The 22,766-nt window shown below is 34.1% G+C and overlaps 3 protein-coding genes across 17 annotated transcripts in view; 1 reads left to right on the top strand and 2 right to left on the bottom strand.

Moving 5' to 3' along the window:
- The first annotated feature begins 3 nt into the window (after positions 1-3).
- On the top strand, positions 4-3,330 carry LOC122630552. 8 transcript variants are annotated; one of them, XM_043815162.1, is made up of 5 exons: positions 4-22; positions 782-923; positions 1,036-1,581; positions 2,038-2,299; positions 2,456-3,330. In XM_043815162.1, exons 2-5 carry the CDS (start codon positions 857-859, stop codon positions 2,676-2,678), a joined length of 1,098 nt encoding a protein of 365 aa, XP_043671097.1. In that variant the 5' UTR covers positions 4-22; positions 782-856; the 3' UTR covers positions 2,679-3,330. The 8 variants fall into 8 exon arrangements, with proteins under 8 accessions (XP_043671097.1, XP_043671095.1, XP_043671089.1 ...); XM_043815160.1 differs by lacking the exon at positions 4-22 and adding an exon at positions 53-174; XM_043815154.1 differs by lacking the exon at positions 4-22 and adding an exon at positions 86-380.
- Positions 3,331-3,778: 448 nt separating this feature from the next.
- On the bottom strand, positions 3,779-10,408 carry LOC122630549 (frizzled-2). 2 transcript variants are annotated; one of them, XM_043815151.1, is made up of 4 exons: positions 6,920-10,408; positions 5,714-6,239; positions 5,203-5,582; positions 3,779-5,126 (listed from the first exon to the last, which is right to left on the bottom strand). In XM_043815151.1, exons 2-4 carry the CDS (start codon positions 6,160-6,162, stop codon positions 4,588-4,590), a joined length of 1,368 nt encoding a protein of 455 aa, XP_043671086.1. In that variant the 5' UTR covers positions 6,163-6,239; positions 6,920-10,408; the 3' UTR covers positions 3,779-4,587. The 2 variants fall into 2 exon arrangements, with proteins under 2 accessions (XP_043671086.1, XP_043671085.1); XM_043815150.1 differs by having other exon boundaries at positions 5,714-10,408.
- Positions 10,409-10,899: 491 nt separating this feature from the next.
- The window catches only part of LOC122630548 (protein tramtrack, beta isoform), a 43,118-nt gene continuing 31,251 nt past the window's right edge, over positions 10,900-22,766 (bottom strand). For 5 of the 7 annotated variants that reach the window (XM_043815145.1, XM_043815143.1, XM_043815144.1 and 2 more), the window contains one exon: positions 17,665-19,316. In XM_043815145.1, the coding sequence (XP_043671080.1) occupies positions 18,373-19,316 (944 nt within the window). In that variant the 3' untranslated portion in view covers positions 17,665-18,372. Of the gene's footprint in view, positions 11,209-11,314; positions 11,591-11,883; positions 12,180-17,664; positions 19,317-22,766 lie in introns of those variants that run through there. The other 2 variants (XM_043815148.1, XR_006327509.1) reach the window with 2 other exon arrangements.

Here is a 22,766-nt window from a genome sequence, read left to right as displayed (position 1 = left end):
ATATATGTAAAACTTTTCGCACGTTAGCTTTTTTATAAATCTTCGTGTTTTTCAATCGTTCTTTATTCTTTTTATATCTACGTTTCTATATAGTCTTCAAAGTTAAATCGATCAAACTCAACATATCAAATTGATTCATCGGATATCACCTGTTTATTAAGTGACAATCTGATCCTTGATATTATTCTTATTCTTCAATAACAAGTGTTAATAATTGAACAATACAACGAATAAACCTACGTAGTTTGAAATTCCAAATTTTGTTTGTCAAAAGACAAAAAATAAGTGCACGAATGTTATCATCATTGATAAAAGTTACTTCCATTTTACTGGAGTGTCATTACGTCACGAAAGTAGCATAGATACATTATCACCGTCATGTAATGTAACACAGACAAGAATATATAGCTCATTTTTTTTCTTTAGATATTATTTCAACGTTCAAAATAATTATTACATTATAAGTTCAGTACAATCGGTCGACATCGAAGTTACAGGTTATGTTTATTGAAAGGATCACAATTAAAAGATAAATATATGATTAAAAGAAATCTATTTATATCGTACGATCGGATTGTGATAATCATTTTGTTTTTTACGCATTACTTTTCTTTTCTCTTTCTTTTCAAAAAGTGCACCTTTTTATCGATACGATTAAATTATTCTACAAGCTTGTAGGTCACACGATACGTGAGAATGCAATTTACAAAACCTGTCTATTAATTTATTCCTTTCTCTTTCTTTCCTTCAAACATACGATCATTCCTAATATTTTATATAGATGGCCGACAGGAGATTAAGTAGGGAGAAGGAATAGGAACTTAGATCTTTAAAGAATATTGTCATTTCTACCGCGATGGCGTTATCTCGAATAAGTCGCTGTTCTGATTTGTTAACTACATTTAATCGCAACTTACAACCAGGTAAGTTATTGATTAAAAAAAGTATTTTATACGTATATATATATAATATATATATATATTTTTTTCTGAAATGTTTCTAATAATAATGATTTTCTTGAATTGATACGTATAGTTGGCATAACAAGTTATCCGATCAATAAGATACAATTCAAACACCGGGAAACGGTACCAAGGAACCAAACGAAGATTTTACACGTAACGAGCATACATCGTTATCCCGATCCACCGACTTTGCCACTTCCCAATAACGTTTCGGAAATATTTGCAAACGAGACAGGTCGATTCACTCCGGAACGAACAAGGGACATAGCAAGTCCGATTTTGATTTATGGTGCGAATAGAGTCACCGCCAACAACAACTCATTCTCGTTCTTGTCCTTTAGCGACAAGAGAGAATCGTTCAGTGGACAAAGAAATTTCCCGATCGTACGCGAGGATACACACGTAGATTTGTACGATTGTTCAGGCGCGATCAGTTTAAATGGTAGCATGCAAAGTAATGTACCAAAACCTTTCTGTTCAACCGGCAAGTCGACTCATTTCAATATGCCAGGTGGACAGTGGGCTAAAGATAGCAAATATATTGCCGAAGATATGCAAAAATCACATTACAGACTTAGCAGCATTAATATTCTATCGTCCGATCAAGTTAAAAATGGTTAGTGAAATTACAAACAAAGTGTATGCTCGATTTTTTTACAAACTTGCACTAACTTAATATATCATAGAGATATACCTTTTTCGACTAAAATTCAATTGGATATATCTAAAATTTATAGTTTATTATGTATTTATTCAGTACATATTACAGTAATATGTATGTATTCAATGATTAATTTGTTTTTAATTTTTTATACTTCAATACATTTTAATATCACAATTTAATATCAAAGATTAAGGAAAGATATTATTTTGAAAATAACAATTTATTTTGTCTCATTTCTTTTTTGTCCAAGAAAAAAATTTTCTTCCAGTGCAAAGATTTAAAAGTTGCATGCACAATAACTTTAAATGCCATCGATAATGTTTTGTAAAAATTCGTCATGTACTTGAAAATGTTGCAATTTCACATTAAACTATGCGAATAGTATCAATGTTGAAATATGTTATTCAGGTATCATAAACGAAGCCATTTTAATGAGACCACTCTGCAATAAATTGTTACATCCGATTTATATTGATCTTATGAGGTACTCGACGAATGCGTCAACACCGGTGAATACTACAAATTCAGAGGATAAGATAAAAAAGAAAATAATACAGATTAAAAGAGAAAGATTTAAAATGATCGTAAAGGATTATGGGAAAGTTGTTATTGTATTTCACGTCGCCATTTCTCTAATATCACTTGGCTTCTTTTATACGGCTGTTGTTAGGTTTGTCAAATAATTAATACATACAATGCATACATATATACATAAATACAAAATGATACTCATTACACATCAGATTTAATATACAAAATGTATTGTCTGGATATTTAGAAAATATTCAACGTTATAAATATTAACCGTTATCTTTTTTTTTTTCAGTGAAATAGATCTAGTGCCTTATATCGAAAAGATTTATAATATCGACAACGAAAAAATAATGAAAGTTTTGAACGACTCGTCCGGATTTTTATTGGCATATACAATTCACAAAATGTTAGCGCCAATACGATTATCTATTACTTGTGGTGTAACGCCATGGCTCGTTTCATACTTACGAAAAAAGGGCATTTTGAAGCGACCAATGCCGAAAAAAACAGAATGAATTTTCACTTAAAGTTGATCGATATAAAAACTAAAAGGAATAATAGTTTCTATGATATTTATACATAAGTATCGATGGCTTTATTAAGTTCGACATATAAAATTAAAACTTCCATGAGTATTGTATAACATGCATGCGACACGTGGTTCTCGTTCAAATAAGAACGAAATAAATTTTTGTACCTGTGCGGATAAATATCGCGCATATTTAAGAGTATAAATGGATGTTATAAATTTATATCCGTATAAAAATTGATCGTATATTAAATATATATATATATATAATTATTTGTATACATCCATCTCATTCGCTATCAAATAAAGTATATAATATATTTAGCAGTGTAATAATCCTGCACGTTACGCGTATTTTACGTACAATACTTAATACTCTAACAGCAAGCAAACATGCGATCCTCTCTTTGCAAGTCATACATATTATCAGCGTGAGAATAGAACTTGCGTAACGTACATACGTAAAACTTCGGCAGTTTTCAATGGACGAATTGGTAATAGTCTTGGAACATTGTGATTAAACTTGGTTCTCAAGAATGATCTTGATATCAAGTAAAGTTCGTTTTACGAAGTACATTTCATCATTGTGAAAGTCATTCTCGCAAAACATTTGGTTAATAAATATTCTTTCTAACAAACTTTCTTCATATACCATAGAAAAAGAAATCGATGCTTTTCGATGAAAATAACTACATTTTATAAATTTGTGCGGTATCTTTTAGCTTATCACCGCTATTTGATTTAGTATAGGAAACATACAAAGGTGCCAAGAAATTTGGCGTGTGCCTATTTTGTATGTGTATACATATATGTACACAATTACTTAAAAATCATACACATTACGATACATACAGGATAAAAGTAAGAGCTATAACTATATACAATTAATTCAAAGTTACAATTATTCCTATAAGTAAATATTTTAATTCGAGCTACGCATAGGATTACTTTTGATCACGATATTATTTATACCTGATTATTAAGATTGCCATCTTTATACATACATATACATATACATATACATATGCATATACATATACATATACATATATATATATACACATACACACACAGACATATATTTAAAAAAAAATTAAAAAAATAAAAAATTCTAATGTTCAACAGTCCTTGAAGTCTTCTTCTGAGTATTATTATTTCTAGGCAGTTTTTATAATGTTCGAAAAACACGCTCTTTTATTAAGCGTATTACCGTCAATTCTTCTTTAATTAAAGTGAAATAATTGATACGATAAATGATTTATGCTACCTAAATAGTCAGCTTTGATAATGACGAAAATCTCTTATAGTTTTTAATTATAAAATTGAGCAATAAATGAGTTGTTTATACCAAAAGTGCTATTAATATATCTAAAGAGAGTTTAAAGCAGACATCGCGTAATAATACTTTCAAATTGATAAACTATCAGTCGTTATATCTTACCCACGTGTCATGCAAATGTCAATAAAATAGATAAAAGGTTTATGGACATTCAAAGGACATGTATCGTTTATAAAAATATAACACTTGTTTGGCACATTAAACTTCTAAAAACGTAGAACCTTTTTAATTCTACATCGGTGACAGTCTCAACACATTGACAAGTTCAAGCGTGCTTTATCTTCTTTGGAAGTAATCAACGCGTTAAGCATATTTTATACGTTGTTCATAAATCAAATAAGTTTAAGTTATAATGGAAATAATATCTAAAATATTTTGGAAGTATTATCTCGTACAATGTGTTACAAGATCGAGATCATTTGAGCGAACTATCACCGAATATTATTTCTCTCTCCATCTTTTTGCCCTAAACATTATAATTTGTCAATGATAGTAAAAAGCATTGACAAAAGTCATTCTTCTTCCTTTTACGCAATTATTTTAAACGCAATTAATTTCAGACGTACGCTTCTGTACGACGACCCTGCAAATGGTTAAAGAATTGCCTCCAACTACTGAGCGTTTTACTAGACCATACCCAGAAGCTACTAGTTATACCAACTATCATTGCCATCAAATACTTTATCATAAAGACTTCAAATTCTGGCCGCCGGCCAAGATCACGAGTACGTTCACCAACAGGACAAGGCATTGAGTAAAGCGATTGCAAGCCAGGTCGCGAACACATCTCCATGTTCCAAGTTAACATCCATTGATCGAAATACGCTTGTTCGTAGAAAAGACAAGCGATCACTATGAGCGCTGGTACGGTATATAGTACGGAAAAAATACCGATGCGGATCATTAACTTCTCTAACTTGTCGGTCTTTGTACCATCGTGCTTCATAACGGTGCGTATGCGAAAGAGAGAAACAAAACCGGCGAAAAGAAAGGCTGTTCCAAGAACTAAGTAAACGCAAAGAGGAGCTAACACAAATCCTCTTAATGCATCAACGTTCCATAAACCCACGTAGCAGACACCAGATAATATATCTCCTAAAAAGATATTAATAATTAAAGAATTCATAAACGAAAGAAAAACTCGAATTTTGATATTTAAATGTATCTTTACCTTCTACTTTGCCCATTGCAAGGACTGTTACGGTCTTTATTGCCGGTGCTGCCCAAGCAGCTAAATGAAAATACTGCGAATGCGCTTCTATAGCTTCGTGTCCCCATTTTAAACCAGCTGCCAGGAACCACGTCAATGTAAGTATAACCCACCATATACTCGATGCCATACCAAAAAAGTAAAGCACCATAAAAAGCACAGTACACAGTTCGTGCTTAGTTCCTTGTGTTATTGTAGATACCATCTGAATACGCATGTCTAGAGGCGGAGGAAAGGGCTCTCTACATGCAATAGAATTACCAGCTGCCCATCCTATCACATATGTCAGTGCTACCATGAGGTAGCATACCGATAGAAAAATAATGGGTCTCTCTGGATATCTGCAATTAAAGAGTGGTTAGAACGGCTATATATCAACTAAAAAGAATGCAATAAATTTTTACTTTATAAGAGAATAGTAAAGTTCTGATAAAGTACAACATAAGGTAGATATACATAGTTGAATAGTAACCTAAATCTATCAGTGTCGATGAGAAAGGTCAGGAACGTAAAGAAACACGACGCAGCACAGAGAGATGCCCAGGTACCAACCCAGACTCTGGAGAAGTTACGTTCTCTTTCCGTAAAGAACATACCATCGCAGGGCGCACCACAATTAGGTTCTACTTTATCCCCCACTTTGAGAGAATAACCCAGTTCGTGTGGAACCTTGAATTGCAAAGGACAAACGAATCCAAAGTCTCTGGCACCAAGCGCGAAGCCGTTACCATTGTAAGACTTGGCCCCACCGCTGTTCCAAGGTGGCTGAAATTCTGCGACTGGCATGCGTGGTGGAGAATATGCAGGTGCCGATGGTTCCACTGGTGCTGTTTCATTAGTACCAACGCAAAGTTCTTTCCCATTTTCAGGCAATTTGGAACAATCAAGGTTATCCGGCCAATTGAAACCAAAACTGTTCATCAAATCTTCACAACCGGCACGAGCACTTTCGCACAAAGATCTGCACGGTGGTATTGCCTTCTCGATGATGGTACAAACTGGTGCATAAACGGAACAGAGAAAGAAACGTAGATCAGGGCTACATTTGACCTTGACGAGAGGCGCAAATTGATGAACTTCGTAACCGGCCTCTTCTTGTTTCTGATGGTTCATCAAATTGGGCATTATGGTCTCATTGTACGGTATATTCATGCAAAGATTTATCGTGATCGGTTCGCATCTTCCATGATGAGCGAGAGGATCCTTCGTATGCAAAGCTGATACGTCGATCACGCCCATCCGAAGAACAACGAAGATCGTGTCGAGGAAAATGAGAAATGAGACCGACATCGCGAAATAATTCGAATGACGCGAGTCGTCTCTTCTGTTTATACGATCTTTTAGTATCCCGTCCGCCTCACGCGACGTAACGCACACGGACTCGAGGTTGCATCACGGTAAAGCCGGATAAAGATAGTGTCTGGTAATAGTTGAAGAAACCTGAAGTTTTACGAAGATCGATCACGAACTTTTGACGTGATCCGTCCTTCGTATATTCTCCGACGCTACCGCACCAGGAGGCAACACTGCTCGCGCTCGTAAACAGAATGGATTCGACGCAATAATTGCTATAGAGGGGATATACTATTAACCTATCTTTCCTTCGTTCTGTTTCGCCGTCCCTCTTTCGGTAGAATTTACAAGTTTCGATGTTATTTGATATCTTTCGGGTACTCACCCTCGTCAACCCTTTCGAGGTTTCGTCGATTCGAATTTCATTTTAAACGGAGAAAGGTGGGTGTATTCGCGATACGTTTCGATTGAAATTTAGATCGACTATGATGACGTTTACTGTCACGTGGTGAAAGAACCTACAATCGATTTTATACGCAAACTCACAAAATCGAATTAAATTTAATTCTCTTTGGGCTTATGTAATCTTAGAGGGCGCGACGTACAATGAATGATTCTCAAACAAAGGACCGATCGACTGTTTTTTCTTTCTTCCTTTTTAAATGATTTATTAAAAAGGTTTATCCCAAATTAAAAACGAAAATATTTCTTTTATTAATTAGAACGGGATTTTAGGATTGGTTGGTAACGACTATGTCAGCTAGAGAATTATTGATTAGATTAGAAAGATCGATCGGTTCATTTTGATTTTATTTCTTTCCCGACACATAATGCACAATACGCTCGTAGTCGTTATTCGTAACGTTAGTTACCGCTAATGATCAGCGCAATCGATAAGTATTACGGTTTGTCTGTCGCAATATTATATCACATCGTACGGTGAGTATCCATAGAGAAAGAAAACATTGGCGATTTATCCGTATGATATCGTTATATAATATTATTTATTATTTTTTTGCAATGTATCTCACGGATATATCGTCTTCTATTTTCAGCTGCACGGATACTCGCTGACGAAGCTCGTGCGCTTAGATGACTCTTCGAAGTCATCGTTGGATTTTGCACCGATAGTCCTCCGAGTCGGTTAAAATCCATTCAAAATCAAGAGCGAATTTTTACTCTCTCTCTCTCTCTCTCTCTCTCTCTCTCTCTCTCTCTCTCTCTCTCTCTCTCTCTCTCTCTCGTTTTATCGTAAACAAATAAATAATTTATCTCCTCGAAATACTCTCATCTCGAATCGTCGATACTCCGTGTAGGAGAGGATCAGCCTTACATTCTTACGATTAATAACACTTAAAATTCATTTACGGAAGATTGAAATACGTCGTGCGAGGCAGTTTTTCCTCTTCCTCCCTTAAGAGAATCCTTTTTTGGGACGAGCTAAACGGACGATTATTTCTGATGTATCGGTCGACGAACGAAATAAGTTAGAGCGCGAAATTTAAATTATAATAAATCGTTTTTGCGTAACGATAAAGACGAAGAGCGAATAAGCGTTGGGGTGTGATTATCCGAAGGAAGACGATTCGATAAAATATTAATCCGGGAGTGCAATCAATTACACGCACGGATCTCTCGTTATATTTACAGAATAATCTAATCATTCGGAAGACGATTTATCAAATGGAGGAACGTCTTCCTGAGGAAGAATCGTATTACGTCTCTCATCGTGGACGATTATCGAATCCATTTTGTACGGAGAGAAAAGCGCGAGTCCTATCGCAAAACTAAAATAAAATCTATTGGCACGAAGGGCAGCAAAGTTTGCCTAAATTGGAAGCATTTTCTTTTGTTTTATTACGAGCTGATATAAAGAGGGACGAGTCAAGATCACACGAAGATATTTTGCTTGCTTTCTTTCTTTCTCTCTTTTTTTTTTTTCTTTTTATCTCTTAATTAATGACGCGACCAGCGCGTACTAGACTTCGTTTCAATTTGAATTGTCCCGCCTTACGTTCTATGGACTCTCTCTCTCTCTCTCTCTCTCTCTCTCTCTCTCTCTCTCTCTCTTTCTCTTTCTCTTTCTCAAATAATACTTTGCTCGTTTACCGGGAATTCAAACGTTTGTGTCTTGATATGATTACGAGCGAAACGACCGTCAAAGTTCAAATCGGATGCGTATAAAATTAACGAGGGAGGAGGATGAAAGACGACCGTGTTATCTTATATCGACAGTTAGGAAGGGTGGAACGATGTAGTTACACATCCTCGGCTTTACGCGTGACACGCTATAAATGCGGGTACGTTCTTACGTGAAATTCAATTTCGTAGGAATCGTACTATCTTACTGCTTTTTTTTTCTTCCTTCTCTCTCTTTCTATCTTAAAATATTTGCAGCCGATGCATCAATATAGAAAAATGCATATCACGGTGGGATGTGTAACGGAAAGAAGTAACTACCGCGTTCGACATATTAGCACCAAACTTATCATCTAGTTCGGACGCACGCATGCGCACGGAAGAATTCGAAAAATTGTATACACCTCTTTTAAAACTCAATTTATCTCTCGTTGCATCGAATAAACACGCGCACGGTAGTAGTAGTAAACATTAAAATACTTTCGAGAACGTTCAAAAAATGGACAGACTTCTCCGGAAATATACAGGAAAAGTTTTAGCTTTCATTTCTTTTCTTCCTCGCTTTTTTTTTTTCATTATCTTCAGAACACCCTTTAAAATCTGCCAGAAACGCGATTTTTCTAATGATTTATCACGCGTTTTTTTCTTCTTTTTTTTCTTCCTTTCTTCCTCGATCGTCTTTTTTTTTTCTTTTATTCGTACATTCGCGCAACCACAGGTATATCTAACTAGTTACCTATCTTTCCTTCTAGCGAAACTATTCGCGAGATCCGATCGTTCCATCCAGGTTGTCAGCAAGTAAATAACTGAGTAAGTTAATTCGGAGATCGTATTGAGTTTTGACGTGATCGTTTGACTCATTTTTTAGGCCTCGGTCAGCAAAAAAAATTTAAAAAAAAAAAAGATAAAGAAATAAAAAAGAAGATAAATATTTCTCGACAATTCTTTTTCCCCGATTAAATTTAATATTACTAACTGACAATCCTGGTCTTGGATTAAAAATTCTTATTTACGTTTGAGATCCATAGATACTCGCGTGCAAGAGAAAATGTAGCGTACTTTGTACTCGATCATGAATTTCACGATATTATTTGTATAGTATACTCAAAGATAACGCGCATATGCGCGGTTAGTTATATAATTGTAATAGAGAGAGATCGCGTCGTATTATAGTGAGAGGAAAAATGTGCAGACGGAGCGAGAGGAACGATCGGCCTGATACATATATATATATATATATATATATATGTACGCATCGTGTGTTCGTCCTAATTGAGCGAATATATATATATGATTAAACGTTTTTTTCTTTTTCATTTTTCAGGTAGCGTCGCATATTCTCGTATATACATACGTATGTAAATACATACATACGAGTCGGTCGTATTTTTCGATTTTTTTTAATACGTAGATCTCACAGTCTCTGTATTAGGAAAAAAGACAATCATTTTTTGATCTCCAACTATTATACTCTATTTACATCGTTTCGCACGGATTTTACTACGATACGTATCGATCGAGACAAAGAAAAAGAAAAAGAAAATATATCTCGAACGTATCGCGATCATCGCAAACGTTGTTGTTGGCCAGCTATAGGCTATTTGTGTAATGATAATGACACTAATAGTAATAGTAATAGTAATAATGATAATAATGATAATAATAATAATAATAACAATAGCAATAATAATTATAATAATAATAATACAAATAATAATAATAATAAAAATAATAGTGATGACGATGAGGATGATAGTAATTAATAATAATAATCGTAATCGTAATAATAAAATGAGACGCCTACGTCCGGGAAGATATATATTTGGCACTGAATGTCTCTTTCTCTCTCTCTTTCTCTCTCCATCCTTTCTCTTTTTTTTACGAACGAATCGGAAAATTTCTTATTTATTTTTTGTTCTTCTTTCATTATTACTTCTTTTTCTTTTTATCGACCAAGTGTATTGTAGATCGTATCGAATGTTAGTCAAGCGCAAGTACTCCCTTTTAAAACAGTGTCCAGTTTTTCATTCCTATTTACACAGAAAATAATTTCTCGCAATTGGCAGAGAATGGCAATACGAGAATGTGAATGGCGAGAAAAGGCTCTCTCGAGGATAACGAGAAAAATCGACGAAAAATATTAATCTTATCAGGGTTACCGAGTTTCTCTAAGTAACCGAAAATTTTTGGGTATGTGTGTGTGTGTGTGTGTGTGTGTGTGTGTGTGTGTGTGTGTGTGTGTGTGTTATATGTATCTGTGTCTCTATTTGTCGAGAAGAGCCGAATAAGCTCGATCAAGTAGAATTCCTCGATATTCTTTATACAGGAGTCTTCTAAACCGAATCACAAGAAGAAGACAACCAGTGAACGAAAGGCTTGGCCTTAGCTATTCATGACCGTAGATCGTCTCGAATAACCTCTCCTCGTTACGGTCTCACCCTGGGCCTCGCATTCTCGTTTTACTCGATCAATGATGTCGGCCACCAATTTTTCTTCTTTCTCTCTCTGCTGCTCCCAATCAGGACCTTTACCAATCTGCAGAGCACCAAAAAATATTTTATAAATATTCCATTATATAGGTTCTTGAAGAAAGGATAATGCAAAGTTTGCCATGTTTTAGGGGCTCGAGGCTATAACTTACATCTGACGCTTTTCTGGATTTCTTGTTACTCGGTTCCTCTCTATTCTCGTCGTTCTCGTTGTCAGAGTGTCTCGCACTCAGATGACCAATGTAGCCCTTACGCGATTTGAAGTAGGCGTTACAGCTGTGGCACTTAAACAGCGGCGCCGGCTGAGTGACCTGGGTGGAGACGTGTAGCTTGTACTTATGCCTGTACCAACGGGTTCGAGACGGTAGCACCTCGCCGCACCACTTGCAGACTACGGAACCGTCGTTTTGAATGAGGTATTCCAGCAGCTTGTAAAATAAGGTTAATTTGGTTTTTTCGCTCTTTCTCTCTATCTTTCTCTCATCCTTTCGTTCTTCGCTCCCACGTATTTCACACAAATACGCACGCAAGTGCACGCATACGCACGCACACATGTATTCTCATTCTTTCTTTCTGTCTTTCTTTCGACATAACAATTTCACTTGTAATACAAGAAAGCTGATATCAAAAGTACTCCGCTCGAAAGTCTATAGTTTTTCTACAATTTTCTAGGAAGGATAAGGATAAGGATAAGGATTAACAAGATGGCAAATTAACCAACCTGCTTTCTGACTTCCGGCTCGCTGTCAACAGATTCTGATTTCGGTAGCAACAACTCGGCTCTATCTTCTTCACGATCGGTGAGAAAATGTACGCCACTGACCACTCTTTCAGCCTTGATGTACGCACCCGTCGTTGACTCAGAAACGTTTTCTTCCTCGGACCTCGTCGTCGTCATCATCATTGTCGTCGTGGTAGTCGTTATGGGCGTTGCTGCAAGAGGAGGTGGTGACGAAGAGGACGACGAGGATGTACAGATCTCGAAGGTGATGTCGCTCGGTAAAATCGGCAGTTGATCTGTTCAAATAGGAAAAGAAAACACAATTGATGACGTACCCTATCTTTCTTCTCTCCCTCCCTCTCTCTCTCTCTCTCTCTCTCTCTCTCTCTCTCTCTCTCTATCTTTCAACGTCCATTTTTTTATTTTGTTCCTGTGTGAAAATTATTTGAATCTATTTTATTTCTCCTTTATATTATTATAATGAAACTCTTTATTATTAAGTATAATCCAAGTGCGTGCATCCTTATTCTCTCTTTCCATCACGCACTCGCACATTCGTACCAATTTCAAGTTTGTCGATCAAGGACGTGTTCGTTGGAAGAAAGAGAAACGGTCGAATAGACTATTGCAATGTATATCACAAAAAGTTACAAAGAAACTACAACTAGATAAAAACAAATAAAAATAATAATAATAATAATAATAATAATAATAATAATAATAATAATAATATAATAATAATAATAATAATAATAATAATAATAATTGTTATCGCTCTTATCGCCACCAGGCACCAAGGTATAGGTACATACGTACATACATCAGAAACAAACGTTCGACTGGCAATAGTGTGCGAACGTGCAGCATGCTTTCTTTATTGTTACAGTGGTATAACGTGTGTGTATGTGTTTTTTATTGTTTGTTTGTATAAAGATGCGCCCCAACCTCCGTGACAAGGCGGGGACGTACAATATGATATAATATAACATAAAATAATAATATATTTCATATATAATATATAATATAATTTTTTTTTCTTTATTCGCAACATTAAACCTCTTTAATATTGTCTGGTAAGTTTTTTTTTACTTTTTTTTTTTTTTAATCGTGTACAAGAGTAAGAACCGTTATTATAATATTGTTATATTGTTAATTGAGAATTCGTGCTTTATACGAGTTTTCTCTTTCTCTTTTTCTATTTACGTTGTCGTCGATAATATCTTATTGTTCTAAAGTTTTTTTTCTTTTGTGGTTTTATCTCCTCTTTCTGTAAAAAAAAAAGAAAAAAAAAAAAAAAAAAGAAAAAATAACTCCTCGTAACAAGAGCTCTTTTTCGACGAACGTCACCTATCTCACTACGCCATAATGATCGTAAATCCGTTAAAATTCATTAATAAATGGTTATTACTCGAAACGAAAACGAAGCGAACGTCGGTATTTCCGGTTTAGCGTTCCTACTCTTCGATTTCCTATCGAGTTAACAAATACCTAGTACTTAATAACAGCAAATATAAGAACTATAAATCTAATATTTCTGTGCGTTATTGCAATTTTACATGCTTATTCTTCTTCTTTTTTTTTTTATTCCCCCTTTATAATAATACATTCTCTATATAATCTTTTGAAATCTAACGAACCTTTTGTTTAAGGCGTCAACTCTACCTAATACCCGGTATTACGAATAAAATTAGAATGAAGATATAATAAAGTTATTTAACGATGACAAAGTGAATAATAGCGATAGTGATAGTGGTGGTTGTGTGGTACTAACAATAATTATAGTACTAGTACTAGTAGTAATAGTAGTGATAGTAATAGTTATAATAATAATAATAATAATAATAATAATAATAATAATAATAACATAAAAAATAATAGTATTAACTAAGGATAATTGTAATGCATGGAAAGTGAAGAAAATAAAAAATAATATGATCCTATGGGTTGTTTCGTGCGCATACGTATAAATTTAAGAAGTTTCTCAGTAAGTCGCAAACATTAAACGTGACAAAATAAAGAAACGTCCAAAGTAAATAACAAAACTGTAGTGAGGAAAAAACTGAAAATAATTGTAACGTTGCTTTAGACGAAGACATTTTCGGAAGAGACGCGAAGGAAATATAAGAATATAATAACTCAAAAAAGAAAAAAAAAGAAAAAAATATATATACATACATATCATTGTTTCGTGAAATATTTTCGTTAAAGAAATATCTGCTTCAATCTACAATTGTGTATATCAATCGGATCCTGATAAAAAAAATGGCGACCTGAGTGAGCCTTCATATATTATTCCAATAAAATCGCATGCATGCCGGTACACGTACGTACAGTAGAACCTTTATTATCTAAGCAATGAGGGCAAATTTCAAGAACTAAAACGAATATCTTTTCTGACATCAAACATAACAATAGCATATAACAATATCATATCACAATATCTATTGAATAAATAACCAATCTTTCCTAATGCACCATCATACACTTTACATCGTATATTACTTATATTATATATGTAATATATACATGTTACACGTATAATCATATAATATATACATATATAATCATCTGTTTGCAAAAGAAGATTGATAAAAATATATGAACAATGCGTATATCAAATCGATGTCTTTCTTTTCGATATTATGTTAACACTTTCTTTCACACGTTGTATGTACATACAAGGAAATTTTAATGTAAAATCAATTATGCAGCCGATAATGAAGGTTCTGCCGTGTTTCATATTTTGCAACAAACAAACAATCTCTCAACTGTCGTATATGTGCGTTTCTTATATTTAACGTTTATATATCACACGAAACAATATCAACGCGGAAGACGAGAATACTGTTCTTTATTTTATTTTTATTTTATTAATATTTTTATTTTTTTCTTATTTCGGTACTCTCTCTCTCTCTCTCTCTCTCTCTCTCTCTCTCTCTCTCTCTCTCTCTCTTTCTCTCTCTTTCTCTCTCTCTCATTCTCTTTCTCGTCCGAAAACTTCAGCAACGTACATATACAAAATAGACACGAAGCTCTCATCGTTTCTCCTATCTCCTTTTTCTTCAAAAAAAAATTTCGTCATCGAGATAGAATTTGAATTTATGAAAAAAAAGAAAGTTAAAAAGAAAAAGAAAGTTAAAAAAAAAGAAAAGAAAAAAAAATATTTCTTGGACGCGAGGTAATAAAGTTTTTAGTCGATATGCACAATACACATATTATTGATAAATATATAGCATTGGCAGAAAGAATATGTAAATTAGTTGACGAAAATAATTCTAAAGAGAAGGATTCTCGGAACGAATGATATTCTTATTTTCTGGAACATCCTCTATTATACACCAATGTACCTCGGGTACCGAAAAAAAACCAGCATATATATCAAAAATGTATCGAACAGTAATAACTTGTGCACATTTTATCGAATGAAATTAACGAACGAATAGAGGAACAAACGCGCAAGTACATATCTATGACGTAAGTATAATATATCAAAGAAAAAAAAACAAATCGGTGAGACCCACCTCTTACAAATTTAGTGGGTGACACCATATATACTATCTTTTCTGCATAGATAATAAAACTTCGTTTCCAACGTATGCGTGCGTCTGTGCATGTAAACTTACACACCTAACAATAATAATAATAATAATAATAATAATAATAATAATAATAATAATAATATATAATAATAATAATAATAATATATAATATAATATAATATAATATAATATAATATAATAATAATAATATAATCGCATTTATCGCCGTTTGTCCGTAACTAAAAGTTAATATATGATGTGCTATGCTTAATCGAACAATAATATAATATTAATATAAGTCATAATAACGGTGATAATAAAAATAACATTATTGCAGTATTCATAGTAGTGCGGATATTAGTAGTAATCGACAATAATTAATATTTTCTAATATATAATATATATATACATATATATATATATATATATATATATATATATATAATCTATCATACACTGTCCCAAAACGGTAATATAGCTGTACATATATATCAAGGCTGCCATGCAGCATATATAATTTGTGCTCTTTTTAACTAAGCATTTAATCTAATAAACTCTGCGAGTGTGTCTCTTCATCTGCCCGCAGTTTTGTAGGTTGATAGACTCTGGAGTAAAATATACACGCTTTTTTTCTTCCTTTTTCACAATATCTCGCTAATATGGTCTTCTACGCACCATTGGAATCAAATAAACTGGAAGATATAAAAAAAAAAAGAAAGAAAAGAAAAGAAAAAAAATCAGTTAGAAAACACGCCGATGAAACTCTTTTCTCTTCGTTCACGGATATGATTTTTCACCGTGATTCGTTCATAAACTTGAAGAGAACAAAAAAGAGACCGTACATTGTACATGCATCTTCTCAATATGATATATATATATATATATTCTTCCTTCATATATATACGTATGTATGTATATTCTTTCTTTGTAAAAACTCGCAAATCGTTCGATATAATAAACATTATTTTTTCTTCTCTCTTCCTATATATGTATATATAAATATATATTTATATGTTTCTCTAATTATCTATCTAAATTGTCTGAATTATCAAAATATAGATTAGTCTAAGATGTGTCCTTTAAAGATCTCTAGATGATTACTATTCGAATACGGATACGTACCGAGGTACTTCCGTTTTACTAGTTATTTTCTTTTCCTTTAATTTTCTTAGACGTTAAGATGAAAAGTGGAAGATGAGAAAAAAAGCTCTCTCACGTTGGAACTGTCGAGGACGACCATCTTACTCTTGACGATCTTGATGCGATACTGAGAAACGCGAGCGGAGAACGGATGATGAACGAAAGCGAGGTGTATCGAAGAGGAAAGCTAAACAAGAATGAAGGTATTCTCGTTGCGCAGACTACGTCTGCGTAAAATACTGCGTAGCTTTTAATAAAATTTTTAATAGAAATTGGTTTTTTATTATCGACGTTAAGAAGAAGAAATAGATATCACAATGAGTCGACCGATTGGGAAGACATTTTGTTATTATCCCTCGAAAAACAAAAGAAAAAAGTTTGTTGGACACGGTGAAAGATCGAATGAAAAGGAGGAACGTAGAAAACTTGTTGACTCGTCTCGTTTCTCCGAGTATAAAAGTAGAAACGTATCGAATACATGTGCGAACATGCGCGCATGATTAAAAAAGAAGAAACAAAAAACAAGGAAAAACAAATCCAAAGAAAAAAGCGAGAAACGAAGTAAATCGGCTTGGATCGTCACAAGCATCGGCCGTTATTGCACAAAATGGGAAAAGTTACGAGAACTTTGACAAATTGATGTATTTAAAAAAATTTTTGGTGTTTCCTTTTTATTAGAAAACAAATCTTTCTCAAGGTAGCTGACCATATGTGAAAAAAAGAAAATGAAAATAAAGGAATAAAAAAAAATAAATAAAGAAAGAGAAAAAGAAAAAAATTGTCTCCTTTGCGAAAATCCCATGTATGACATCATGATCGTCGAAATGACAGTTAAACTGGGTGGCGGTGGCGGGGGTGAGGTGAGCCATCATCATCGTATGTCTGGTTGACCCAAAGCGAATCGTATGCTGGAGATGTTTTTATAAAAAAAAAAAAAACAGAGCGCTCGTGCAGCATCGTGCGACGTTAGTGCAATTAAAATGAGAAAAGAAATAAGAAAATTACAAGGGAACATATCAAAAATATATTTATGATCAAAAATATGAAGAACTCTGAAGCGTATAAATGTACCGTTAAGATGTCGATAAAATCGAATAATCAGGTCTCGAATCACGTCAATAAAAATAATATATTTCTTTAGTTGGTGTATGCGCGTGTGTGTGCATGCGCGCGCTTATAATCAAATTATAGTCTAAAAATGACGTTTAAAATCTTTTTACACGATTTGTGCAAAAAATAAGCAATATTCGGAAAGTTTGATCATAAATATATAAAAATGTTATTATATGGGCTGAATGATTTAAATAGAAACACCTCAAGATTTTCGATTTTTTATAGGCTATACAAAAGCTTTGGATGAATAAAAATTGTTTTTAAGAAACAATTTTCCTTCATTGTTTTTTTAGAAAGTTCTTTCTCTTCTAGAAAAACATTTTTGTATATTTGTAAAAATGAAAAATGTGTAGGTGTATCTCTATTTAAATGTAACCTAAAATATATCACTTCCGATATATTCCCCATTTAATTCTCCGATTATTATACCCTCCCCCGTCGTAATCTTCTAAAAGAATATTAATGAATTCGCGCGACGTTGCACTCATGCGTCATGGTTATTACTTGAAGATGTATTGGTGGTAGAAAGGCGTCTTTTAAGTCGATCTCGCGCTTTATCAAAGACTCTTTTGCGACCGGGACCACTTATAGACGTTGTTTCGCTGGTCGAAGGCCTGTTCGACGTTGTCGCCGATCTACTACCAGTTTCGCTTTGCGCTCTGCTTGACCCAGCTCGCCCTCGCCTCGCCGCCGCCCGCTAAGGCGGGAGAAAAAAGCCAAAGGGCATGACGCAGTCCTTAGGCATGAAGCAATCGTGAACCGTCTTCATGTGATTCTTCATTTTGTCGGGTCTAGAGAATTCTTTACTGCATACTGGGCATGGGAAGACTTTGCGTTGGTGGCCTTCGTGATATAGGAAGGCGTGTCTCTGGAAACTGTATTTGTTCTTGAACGTCTTCTGAATGTCGAGCTTCGCGCACTCGGTACACTGATAGACTCCCTCTGATATCGAGGCGTAACGAAAGAGATTCAAACCACGTACGGACATCTCGGTCAATTGTTCGGCCGGGTCCTGCGAGTGGGACGTAGCGCGACGTCTCATGCGTCTTTTAGGCACCTGCCTTCCGGTTGGCGCGGACATGGTTCCGATAGCCGGACCACTTTGTTGGCCACCGCTGGACGACGAATTCGTCGTGCTCAATGGCGTGCTACTGTTGTTGTTGTTATTGTTGTTGCTACTATTATTGTTGTTGTTATGACTGTTGTTATTGTTGTTGCTTTGGGCACTCCTCGCGCTAGCAGGCGAAGAGGACGAGGAGGATGAAGAGCCTCTGGTGATTGGTGTGCTCGGAGCTGCTGGCCCACCAGCCGATGTATCCATAGGACTTGGTCCAGTGGTACTGGTCGTCGACGATGACGTCGATGTTGACGATGTCGATGACGTGGAAGTAGCCATCGTCGTATTTGTTGTCGTTGTCATAATCGCCGAGGATGTCGTCCCGGTTGTTGTCGTCATACCCATCGATCCTATCGATAATCCACTTGCTCCTCGTTCTCCGTTTCTTCCAGAGGAAAACCCATCCGCCGTTTGAGACGCGCTGTTATTGCCCGAGGCAGAACCATGTGAAGATGCCATTCGTGTCTTTTCCTTCCATGTCTCCGTGATCGTTTCTGACTTGTTCGGTGTTGATGATGAGAATTCTGTGAAAAGACGATAATTAGTATACTCTCGATAACGTTGTCTTTTCTTTTATTCTCAAGTACACTCACATACACACAGCTACATATATTCCCGCATTTTTTCACACATCTACTCGTCCTATCTTGCAACTTTCATTAGCGACTACATTGATGGAAACGGTAGGTCGTCAGATGAGATATAATTTTATTTTTTAACTAATTTTAACATTCTACCGATCGTTTCATCATATTTAAAACAAAATTAAACTTATTTTCTCTCGAGAAAACCGACAACCTGCCGTCAACGATAAAGTATAAAACATCCATTCGATGCATTCTCTGCATGCACGTTGCAAACATAAGGACGAAAATGAATTCAGTCAAATATATATTCAGTCAAATAACGTAGTAGTAATAATAATAATAATAGTAGTAGTAGTAGTAGTAGTAGTAGTAGTAGTAGTAGTAGTAGTAGTAGTAGTAGTAGTAGTAGTAGTAGTAGTAGTGGTAGTGGTAGTAGTGGTAGTAGTAATAGTAGTAGTAGTAGTAGTAGTAATAGTAGTAGTAGTAGTAGTAGTAGTAGTAGTAGTAGTAGTAGTAGTAGTAGTAGTAGTAGTAGTAATAGTAGTAGTAGTAGTAGTAATAGTAGTAGTAATAGTAGTAATAGTAGTAGTAGTAGTAGTAGTAGTAATAGTAGTAGTGATAGTAATAGTAATAGTAGTAGTAATAGTAATAGTAATAGTAGTAATAATAATAAAAATAAAAGAATAATAATAATAATAATAACGTGCAAAACGAAATCCATTGTGATACGCATAATAATATAGATGCGGGATAAAGTCATAAATATATTAACGTTTTCTATTATATATACATCAATGATAACGTAAAATCTTGATAATATACTACATTTTTTTCTACTCGTAAAGACGATTGGAAAAGATTTTGGGATAATTTTGTAGGAATATTTGGCTATAAAAAAGAAAAAAAGAAAGAAAACCTCTGTTGCTGATGAACAAAACAAAGTAAAATCATACTATTTTTTAATAAGTTGTGTGTTTTGTATGTATCTGTGTTTTACGTGTTTATAACATGTGCACGTACTCTATGCGTCTCATTATTAGATCATATCATTAAAATGTCTACTTCGATAATAAAAATCATAGTACGGTAGGTCTATCTATAAAAACAAAGATATAGCATACATCAGGGGTTGAGGAGGTGGGGGATACGTCGAGGTCCAACCCCGTGAGAGATAAACTTAAAAAAACAATAATAATTATAGCTGCTAAAAGACTTGCCATGCTACAATGAGAAGAGCTCGCACATGCTTTCTCTGTGTAACATTGAATATACATACAAATATATATATATAATATACTTTGGATATACCTCAAATTTTCCTTCGTCGCAAAAAAAATAAAAAAAAAAAAGAAAAGAGAAAAATCAACGTTTAAAAGAGACGTTCGATCGAAACATGAAACTGATATTTACAGTTCATAAGACTACGTTACATACATACATATTTATATTTATATTTATATTTATATTTATATTTATATTTATATTTATATATATTCATAAAATCTTTTCGATAAACATTTTTTAAAGGCATTGCACATACACGTGAACAAAGTTTCTGGTCTCGATCATTGTCCTCGTGTCGCTAGTATAAGGATAAAAACAAATATTTTTTTAAAAGAGCAGTTTACGATCTTATCGAATCAAGGTTAAATGCAAATAAAAAGAAAAAGAAAAAAATCGACACGAGTCGTTGAGTGATATGGCTGTGTACAATTAACATCGTCATATAACTATAATATATACATACAAATCGTCAACGTAAATATAAAATATTATCGCTCTCGACCCCGATGATCATGTGAATAATTAATATATATAAAATAATAAGTTCAACAAATATAAGTGTTACGCAACACATGCAAAATGATGATCCGTAAAAAATAGCGATCGTTCGATTTCTATCTTGAGAGTCTCGTCGTGGAGTTCTTTTGAACTTTGAAAAAAGATGTGATGTAAAATGTTAATTTTTTTTCTTTTTTTTTTTCAATGCTTCCTCGACGAGACAGTGATCGCAATAAAGGGAAATCTTAAAATAAAAATGCCATTTGCATTTTATATGTTTGTGTTTGTAGGGAGAAGGTAAAAAGGTATCAAACGGCGACGTTCGACGTATATTATTGCTTATTACACTCTCTTATTTATATTACATTTATATATATATATATTCAAACGCGGAACGTCACCGATGATTTCACTTTGCGGTTCCAGCAACTAAATAAAAATAATTTTTGGCTAAGGTCTCGTGATTGTACGTGCTGGATTCTTTCTCGCAATACGAGGTGGCTTGTGTTGTGTGTTTACATATATATGTGTACATCATACATACATACATACATGCATACATACATACATACATACATACATACATACATACATACACTCACGCACGCGCGCGTACTCGTACTCGCACTCACTCACTCACACACACACGCACACGCACACACACACACCAGAAAATACGAAGGTACAATATATAATATAATAATGATAAATAAATGTTTGCGATGTGACGAACGGAAAAGAAAGAAATAGTTTTATGTGGCCAAACGCATGTGGAACTTTCGCGTTCGTGTCTCTTTCTCTTTCAAAAATTCATCTAATTTCGTTCTAACTTGAAATTTAAGGTATTATTATATATGGCACTCATAATATCTTGTTTATATGTGATCATTTCTTTTTTTTTTAATTTTCTTTACATTCCTTTTCTTTTCTTTTTCGATGAATCCTTCTTTGTGAAAACAGATTTATTCTTTTGTTGTTTTTTATGATGAACAAAGATTATAGATTCGATAAGATTGGATTAGAAACTCGAATGTTTTTCTTTTCGTTCGACACTCGTGCGACTTTTGTTCAATGTGAAACAACGAAAAGGCTACGAAAGAGATAAAAAACAAAATGAACGTAGAGAAGAAAGAAATGAAAAATACAATATGAGAAAAAATCAATAACAACAAATATACAATGCGTATTCTAATTGCATACACACGATACTACTTTATTCTGTGCATGTGTGTGATTAGGGTAATTACCTTTATCTCTTGTTTCAATGCGATTACTCTCAGAAGATCTCCATCTTTTTCTTTGCGTGTCACTCTTTACAATAGTAATCCGAGATAATATATATATGTACATATATTTCTCCTCAAGTCATATAGTAACACGCTAATTCGACGATCAAGTTCTTATTCTTTTCACCTCTTTCGTGTCTGAAGCTCTGACTGAATGCACTTAATTTTGAAATTTAAAATATATAAAAAAAGAATAGTAACAAAGAAAGAGAGCGCGAAATCACGAAAAAAACAAATAAAAAGAACTTTTTCTCGGATCGCAAACGGAAGAGCATAAGCAATACAAATTTTATCGCAAAATGCGATCAACTATTGGTCG

Source organism: Vespula pensylvanica, chromosome 7 (genome assembly GCF_014466175.1).
Source record: "Vespula pensylvanica isolate Volc-1 chromosome 7, ASM1446617v1, whole genome shotgun sequence".
In the NCBI taxonomy this organism is placed as follows: Eukaryota; Metazoa; Arthropoda; class Insecta; order Hymenoptera; family Vespidae; genus Vespula; species Vespula pensylvanica.
The sequence above is the reverse complement of the archived record's forward strand: the minus strand, read 5'-3'. Positions and strand labels throughout refer to the sequence as shown.